Source organism: Rana temporaria, chromosome 2 (assembly GCF_905171775.1).
Source record: "Rana temporaria chromosome 2, aRanTem1.1, whole genome shotgun sequence".
NCBI lineage: Eukaryota > Metazoa > Chordata > Amphibia > Anura > Ranidae > Rana > Rana temporaria.
Genome location: NC_053490.1, coordinates 306,576,770 through 306,586,160, shown reverse-complemented (window position 1 = coordinate 306,586,160; position 9,391 = coordinate 306,576,770). Strand labels below are relative to the sequence as shown.

The window sequence follows — 9,391 nt, the reverse complement described above, 5'->3', positions numbered from 1 at the left end:
ACAGTGAGGTTTTCTCAAATTTGACTGTAAAAATGGAGTTGCCCACTCAAATTTATATTTTATTCTTCATGTGTTTGAGATGGGAAGATGAGCATTTTCTGTAGTTTTATGAACGTACTTTTTAGGTGGTCATTGTACATGCCAGAAGTAGAACATTTTATTTTGTACCCATTTCTAAAATACAGATTAACTTATGTACAATTAAAAAAATTCAGACAAAAAAAACAAAACACTAAACACAATTGTTTTGTACCCATAAACGTTTATTTCAACGTTAAGGAAAAGACTCAAAATATTTCTCTAAAAAGGGTACCATAATTGTGGTAACTAAGTATTAAGCAAGCTTAAAACAGGTACAGGTAATTAAAAAAACAAAACAAAATTCTTTACAGGAATTCCAATATAACAAAATGATACACATTGCTTTGTGGATGGCATGTTAAAGGTACACACAAATATCCAATTTAGGTTTCATAAAAGATCAAAATGTATGCATACACAGAGTAGGTAGTGGAAATGTGTCACGGTTCAGGCCTACAGTATCCCCTTAAATTTATATTATTCACCAAAATTGACATAACATGAATAAAACCAAAAAATTTTAAAATAAAATGAGTGAAAAATATAAAATCAAAGTCAATAGAGAACTATTTGATTAAGTGGAAAAATATCAGCAGATCACAATATCCTATGTAAAGGGTTTTAGGAAAGAGTCCAATGTAGAATCTGAAATCTGGCTAATCCATTTGCATGCTGCCTTTCTCATCCTTTTCTGCTCCACTCTCGTCTTCCTCTATTTCTCCCTCCTCCCCGCTGAACTTGTCATGGGACCACTTGGGGCTGGTGCCAGGCTTTCGAAATAAGAATCTGCCCCTTCCTCGAGGGAAACTGGCACGGCCTCTCCCACGATTCACCCATTTCTCCTCGTTTTCCCCTTCCCGGTCATCATGCTGCAGAGAGATGAGAATGGATCAAGACGGTGTCGGGATACTGATTGTCACTGTAATGTATGGGCGACTCCACATTATGCACTGGTCTTTTGTTTACCACCGCACCTGAAAATGAACATGCTGCTATAACACGGAAAATGGGAACATGACCTTTTATCCTAAGCTGTTTAACATGTGCAAGGTTACCCTCCATAAAACAAATGGTTATTTATTCTGTAAATTTTGTAACCAGTTCTGTGCCCCGTTAGTATTCGATAGTTTTGGAGTGTTGAATGCTAAAAAGGAAATAAGTAGGAAGACCATATACAAACCACTAAAAACAATATAGTCTAAAGTGACAGTGTAGGTAAAGATGCTAAACAAAAGTTCATCTTGCAGACAGCACTTATCAAATAAGAGCAAAGGAGACAAACTGAATAGAAATGAAAGGCTCCTGTCACATAGCTTTCTGTCCCCAGGCACAAATCCCATGGAGTGGTCTTGAATATACATAATAATCCAGCCTGCCTAAAAGCGCACCAATTCAAATACCAGAACTATTGGAAGCAAACTTACCAGGTAATACTTTTTGCTTTTGGGTGTGTACTCTGGATCCCATTCCTCTTCCCGGTTGTTTCGTTTCTGGAAATCATTATTGTTGTTATTGTCATTTCCTGGAAATGCACCTCTGCCCCAAGGTCTTGTCCCTCTGGCCCTGTATTGCTGTGGGGACAGATTCCAATTTTAAATTCACATAGAAAACAAATGTCACCATCAATTAAACTGAAAGAGCAGGTTTTTTTTATCATAACTGCATCCACACAAGCCAACAGCTGTTTCTACAAGGCAACCCGTGAATGTTAGTACAGCACCTAACATCAACTGAAGCACAACAGTCAGTTTTGAAAAAAAACCTACAGAGTTGTGAAATTACACAGAAAAAAAAAAAAAGACCCCAAGTTCACTCCTCTTTCCTGGAGTGATCAACAAAAGTAGAAAAAAAAAAAAAAAAAAAAAAAAGATTTAAATATATCCATCCCTAAAAAAAAACATTGCAGTTTATAGTAGACATACAGATTTGTGTATCTACACAGCACTGTTTTTCCACGTTGCCCATGCAGAATATTTTTTTTTGCAAATGTGTCTGGGTTAAGGCAACTAGGTCCATACCACCTGCATCTCTGCATACATATTCAGCTGCAGTTCTTAAAAGGAAATGCACCTTTGCTTAAAAAGAAAAACTCACAGAGCAAACTACCCTCTAATTTATGTTGTATGCGATTTTCTGAAACTAAAGAAACAAATCCAAAAAAGTACCCTTTTCCTTATGTTAGGATAGTGGGTGGGCCCCTGCAAATCATACCTTGGTGGCCAACTGTACAGCCAGAACTAGGGGTTTACAGTATAGATCCAGCCTATTACAGAGGAAATAATTTCAGACTACATATAGCAGTTTCAAGCTAGCTGGCCAACAGCGCAGTGTAGGGAAACTATTGCAGAAGGAAGGTGGCACATGGTTACAACCCCTAAGTCCCCAAAAAGTTGGGACACTAAAAAAAAAACAAAAAAAAACACACAGAAAGCAATGATTTGGAAATCTCAAACTCATTTTATATACACAACAGAAAGCACAAAAATGTTTAAACTGAGAAAATGTATCTTTTTTTTTTATTATTAAAACAAGGGGAGTCATTTTGAAATTATTGGCAGCAACATGTCTCAAAACAGTTGGGACAAGACAACAAAAAGCTGGAAGAGTAAGCAGTACTAAGAAATAGGTGAAAAAACATATTGCAACTATTAGGTTAATTGGCAACAGGTCAGGAATGTTATTGGGTATAAAAAAAAGCATCTTAGAAGGTCAGAGTATCTCAGAATTAAAGGTTCAGCAATCTGTAAAAAGCTGCAACCAAAATTTGTTGAACAATTTCAGAATATAACCAAATTGTAAAATTGCAAAGCTTTAAGAATATCATCATCTACAGTACATATCAAAAGATTCAGAGAACCTGAAGAAGGCTCTAGGTAAGGAGGACAAGCTTAAAGGCAATGCTGGATGCCCATGATCTTCAGGTACTACATTAAAAACAGGCATGTTTCTGTGATGGACATCACTGCATGGGTTCAGAAATGCTTAACTGCATAACTGACTGAACACAGTTCACCTTGCCATCCAAATATGCAAGGTAAAGCTCCATCATACAAAGCAGAAGCCATATCTGAACAGGGACCAGAACACGCTGCCATCTTCTCTTGGCCAAAGCTCATTTAAAGGGATATGTAACAAAAAATAAAAGCAATTTTTTTTTGCAGGTAAAAAAAAAAAAAAAATGCATTTAATTTTTTTTTCCCCGAAAAAGAAGCCTGTAAAGCATACCAGCGACGTCATGCAGGTCTCCTGCAGACTGCCAGTATGAGCTGAGTGTCCATGCAGACGGGCAGGCAGTTTCACATAACAGGAAGAATCAATTAACTACCACAGCACTCAACAGTGCCTTGGTAGCTCATTAAAATCTACAAGCCGACAGCAGAAAAGGCTGTCCGTAGTTGTAGTCAATCCATTCACAGAACTGAATTAATGACACAGCGGATCCCTGCACAGCCACCCTTGCTTCAAAAAGTGACAGCTAGGACAGGGAACTTATCCCAGAACTGCTGTCACAGAGTTTGGAAATCGCCAAGTGGCTGCAGAATCGTGAACAAGTTACATGTTTCATCCTAAACGAGTGCCACGTCCTGCTCCGTTACCAGTGCTCAGTTCAAAAGCCTGCACCCTTTGATACTATTTGGGTTTGTACGGAACGAGTAGCTTTGCGGAAAGATATATCTAGGTTTTAGATCAGCACATACTCCCATTCATATGTCTTTTTCAGAGAAGGCCTTGCATATTTCGCAGAACATTGCTAAACTGCATCTATGACAACAGCATGGCTTCGTAGAAGAGTCTGGGTGCCTAACTTGCCCGCCTACATAAAAGATCTTTCAGCAATATAAAATATTTGGCGTATCTTGAAACTAAATATGACAAGGCTGACGCAGGACTGTTGAATAGTCAGAATCCTACATCAAGCAAGAATAGGATAACACTCTTCCAAAATTCCAGCAACTGGTCTCCTCAGTTCCCAGATGTCTGCAGTGTTAAAAGAGGAGATAATGGCCCTGTGGCCAAGACCTCTGGAAAGTGTTACAACTTCAACACTTTAAGCTCTCTTCCTCCACCAAGCAACTACTTGACTACCTTTGAAGAAATCTATAATGCACAAGGTACCCTACCATCATCGGATGACCTCACCTTGCCTTATCTCCATAAATGAAAAACTGACTTGGGCAGAACTTCCACAGCGGATCAAAAAGAGGCACTATCCGCTTTGCTGTTAATATCATTCATCTGTACAAGAATACAGGAAAACAACTTCAAGATCTTTACCAGGTGGTATTGTACCCCATCTGTTCTTCAAATATTTTACGGCTACCACCGATCACTGCTGGAGATTTCAGGAGGAACGGGGGATTCTGCTGCACATCTTTTGGTCCTGCCTGAGACCCGACTGCTTCTGGAAGGAAGTGCGCAGAATACCAGAAAAGTTTACCATCGGATCCCAGAGTATCCTTCTTTAGGTCTCAGACATTCCGACTAAAACTTATAGGAAATCAATTATGCGCCATCTTCTTAACGCTGAAAAATCATGCATTTTGCTCCAAAGGAAAGATCCACAACCTCCTTCCAGTGGGCTCTGGGTCAACAAGGTAGAAGAGCTGAACCAGATGGAGGACCTTGTGCTTTTTGCTCAAAATAAAAACACACATTGTATGCCAAAACCTGGGTCTTTTAGAACATGTTTATCTATTCTGAGGCAGGCAAGGCTCTCCTTGAGACGAGTCCTGTTGGTTGCCGAGTTCCTGTCTTGGCCGCCCATCCCTTCTCCCCCCACACCCCTTCCCCTAGTCCACTCGCAGTTCTGCAGTATCCTACTCCCCTTTGGCCCTGTTTTTTGGATGAGAGATCAGATAACCACTGGAACATTCCATGCTAGGGAACAATGACTGAACAGTTGTCATATCTTTGAGGTCTCGGTTTAAATTTTTGCTGGGTTGCATCCGGCATATATGTTGGGTCCCCTTAGGAGAGACTGTTATTTTATATATTGGCCAAGTCGCTTTGTTTCTCGTCAGTGATTTGTATACTTCAAGAAGTATGGTTTCCATCGCCGTTGTCTATACAGCTTGCTGGATGCTGCAATTCTTAGATGATATATATATATATATATATATATATATATATATATATATATATATATATATATATATATATATATATATATATATATATATATATATATATATATATAAAAAGGGGGAGGGTGCTACACCGTTGTAATCATGGCTCTGTCCCAACTTTTTATTAGCCATGCTGCTGCCGTCAATCTCAAAACGACCTCTTAATATGGTACTGGTACTTTTTCCTCAGTTAAAGCGGTAGTAAACATTTTTTTCTAAAATTGTCCCTACAGACAAGCCTATATTAAGGCTTAACCTGTAGGCACAGTAAATATCTCCTAAGCTCGCAGTGTTTAGGAGATTCACACTTGATGCAGCCAGTGATGTCACTGGCGCATGCACTCTGAAGGTCCGGCATACCTTGCTGGATCTTCAGAGTTTCGCGCCGGAGCTGAGGGCTCCTATGTGCATGTGCAGGAGGGAAGTCGTGGTCCTGGCCACTCACATAGCTGGAGCTCGCAAACCCAGAAGGAAGACCAGGGGGTAGACGGAAGCCCTGTATGCGTGCCAATGGAGGGCTTAGTTCCAAGGTAAATGTTTCATAATGTGCTAGTATGCAATGCATACTAACACATTACGCCTTTGCCTTGCAAGGGATCCCCCCTATACTTAGCATGGTTTACCACCACTTTAAAACATTTTATAGTTTTTCTATTACGAATAAAATATGGGTTTATGAGAATTTGCAAATCATTGCATTCTGTATTATGTAGATTTTACACAGTGTCCCAACTTTTTTTGGAATTGGGTGTATTTTAAAAAGGGTCGACAACAGAACAACCAGACATGTTATGGTTAGGTGGGCTAAATAAAGGATTTTCGTTGTTCCACCCACTATCCTAATTAGGAGTGATAAAGCCCCTATTTTGGGATCTGCAACTTAAGCTAGACCTACAATTATATGCATTTTAGGTAGACCTTGCAGTGTTCCACAATAAGTAGGGGGTGTTTTGGTTTAGTGCACATGACCATACAGTGTCTCCTTATACCATGGGTTCTCAACCTGTGGCCCTCCAGCTGTTGCGGAACTACAAGTCCCATGATGCGTTGCAAGGCTGACAGTTACAAGCATGACTACCACAGGCGGAAGCGTGATGGGACTTGTAGTTTCACAACAGCTGGGAGGCCGCATGTTGAGCACCCATGCCTTATACTGTTGTCAGTCCAAAAGCCCTACTCCACAAAAGCCAAGGTTTCCATATACTGCCGTAATGACTTAACTAGCCCAAACCCGATCTGAATGTGCAGTTTGTCACTTTATGCCGTTTTGTGGCCGACTGAATGAAATGAGAAATATTCTGGATCTGTGATGAAATTGAGACTTGCAAATGCATTCTTTTTTTTTAAGAAGGCTCTACTGAGTTGCTTGCTACACGGGGGCTTTTTTGGATTCCCTTTAACCCACCTCAGCCACTACCGTGTTTCCCCGAAAATAAGACGTACTCCGAAAATAAGCCGTAGCAGGATTTCGATGCAAGAACAAAATATAAGCCATACCCCCGAAAATAAGACGTAGTGATGGGCGTGTCGAATCCCCGAAAATAAGACTTAGTGATGGGCATGTCGTATGCTTAGCAGCGCGGAGCGGTAAACAACACATGATAGGCGTACTGTACTGGTGCGGAGCTCAGGAGCTGTAAAGAAGTCGTGCAGCCCTTCTTATCTGCTCCACAGTATCTCTAAGTGACCGGAGAGGTGTCGGCAGCCCCATAAATAAGGTCAGCGCCCCCTGTCAGGTGAAAGTAAAAAGTCTCCTCAGTGAAGTGAGGAGAAGGACGCTCTGTACTCAGGGGAAGAAGTAAAGCTTCTCCCCAGCATTGACCAGCAACAGTCTCACCCCACACAAACACCAGGGGATAGGGGGAAAAGCTGCTACTGAGCCCAAAGAGATCACCCCAGCTCCACATCAGCTTTGCTGGCCTATCTTTCTGTACAGCCAGACAAGATGAGTGCAAAAATAAAATAAAAATAAGACATCCCCTGAAAATAAGACATCCCCTGAAAATAAGCCATTGTGTGATTTGAGGAAAAATAAATATAAGACTGTCTTATTTTCGGGGAAACACGGAAATATTAGTAGGACAAAACTGCCATTTCCTACCACTTCTAGAACAGCACCTTGCCAAATAACCACTTGTTTATACAAGCAGTGAAAACTGCAATGCGCATTTAGATTACTTTTCAGAGAGCATGCGACAGCTGCTGAGGAGGCGCGTGTTATGGGGTGCTTGCAGAGCGGCCACATTCACTTGAATGGCTTGTGTTAGGCAGGTGTTGTGCTACAAAGCACAGCTAAAATGGGTAGTAGTTGTAGATGGCAAAAGCCAAACACCCCAACCATTACATGTGAACAAGTCCTTAAAGGGGCTGAAAAGGTAAAAAAAAAAAAAAATGTTTCCCTAAATAGCTTCCTTTACCTTAGTGCAGTCCTCCTTCACTTACCTCATCCTTTCATTTTGATTTTAAATGTCCTTATTTCTTCTGAGAAATCCTCACTTCCTGTTCTTCTGTCTTTAACTACACACCGTAATGCAAGGCTTTCCACCTGGTGTGGAGAAAGCCTTTTGAGGGGGCGAGCAGGCAAGTCAGGAAACTACTTTGCAGATAGAGAAAAGAGCTGTGTGTTAGTGGGTGTCCTAATACTCTTGCTTGCCCCCTCAAGAGGATTTCTCCACACCAGGGAGAAGGCCTCCCATTACGATGTGTAGTTACAGACAGAAGTGAGGATTTCTCAGAAGAAATGAGGACATTTAAAAACAAAATCGAAGGATGAGGTAAGTGAAGGAGGACTGCACTAAGGTAAAGGAAGCTATTTAGGGATTATTTTTTTTTTACCTTTACAACCCCTTTAACCACTTCCAGACCTTAGGTGTTTTTCAGATTTGGTGTTTGCAAGACAAAAACTGTTTGTTTCTGCTAGAAAATTACTTAAAACCCCCAAACATTATATATATTTTTTTCTAACACCCTAGAGAATAAAATAGTGGTCATTGCAATACTTTTTGTCACACCGTATTTGCGCAGCGGTCTTACAAGCGCACTTTTTTTGGAAAAAAAAAAACACTTTTTTGAATTAAAAAATAAGACAATAAATTTGGCCCAATTTTTTTATATATTGTGAAAGATAATGTTACGCCGAGTAAAATGATACCCAACATGTCGCGCTTAAAAATTGCGCCCGCTCGTGGCATGGCGTCAAACTTTTACCCTTAAAAATCTCGATAGGCTTTTTGAGCTACAGAGTAGGTCTAGGGCTAGAATTATTGCTCTCGCTCCAACGATCGCGGCGATACCTCACTTGTGTGATTTGAACACCGTTTTCATATGCGGGCGCTACTCGCGTATGCGTTCGCTTCTGCGCGCGAGCTCGTCGGGACGGGGCGATTTAAAAACTTTTTTTTGTTTTCTTATTTATTTTTATTTATTTTATTACTTTTTACACTGAAAAAAAAAAATTGATCACTTTTATGCCTATTACAAGGAATGTAAACATCCCTTGTAATAGAAAAAAGCATGACAGGTCCTCTTAAATATGAGATCTGGGGTCAAAAAGACCTTAGATCTCATAATTAGACTACAATGCAAGAAAAAAAAAATTTAAATTTGAAACTGTCATTTTTTCAAATGACAAAAAAAAAAAAATGTTTCTTTAAGAGGCTGGGCGGGACTGACGTTTTGACGTCACTTCAGCCCAGCAGAGCTATGAGGACGGGTGAAGGAAATTTTTCCTCCACTCGCAACCCCAGTGAACAGCCGAACGGTCCCGATCTCCTCCGCCGCTACCGACGGCTCCGGTAAGCGGCTGGGGGCGCGGAAGAGCGGCGGGCCTCTCCCGCCACCGATAACGGCGATCTCGCGGCGAATCCGCCACGAAGACCGCCGTTATCGTGTACAGGACCGCACACACTAAAGATGGATACCTTGGTTATGGCAGCAGCTGCTGCCGTTACCGAGATATCCATCTTTAAAAAAAAAGGACGTACATCGTCGTGCGCAGGTCTGAAAGTGGTTAAGTTCCAGTAACACAGATGTTGTCACTCCTTTCCATAATAAATGCAACTGTTTCCAGATTGGGATATGGAATTCTGGAAAATAACTTGGTGCAAGGAACATAAAAGGTCTTCCCATTTTTTTTTCTGCAGCCGACTCAAACAGGGTATAGTTATTTTATTTTTTTCATTCAA

At 40.7% G+C, this 9,391-nt stretch overlaps 1 protein-coding gene across 2 annotated transcripts in view; it reads right to left on the bottom strand.

Moving 5' to 3' along the window:
* Positions 1 to 468: 468 nt before the first annotated feature.
* Positions 469 to 9,391, bottom strand: part of THRAP3 (thyroid hormone receptor associated protein 3) — a 36,541-nt gene continuing 27,618 nt past the window's right edge. The window contains exons 9-10 of one of the 2 annotated variants that reach the window (XM_040337337.1): positions 1,506 to 1,652; positions 469 to 1,055 (exon numbers count right to left, since the gene is read on the bottom strand). In XM_040337337.1, coding sequence (XP_040193271.1) covers positions 1,044 to 1,055; positions 1,506 to 1,652 — 159 coding nt within the window. In that variant the 3' untranslated portion in view covers positions 469 to 1,043. The remainder of the gene's footprint in view (positions 1,056 to 1,505; positions 1,653 to 9,391) is intronic. The other variant, XM_040337336.1, reaches the window with a different exon arrangement.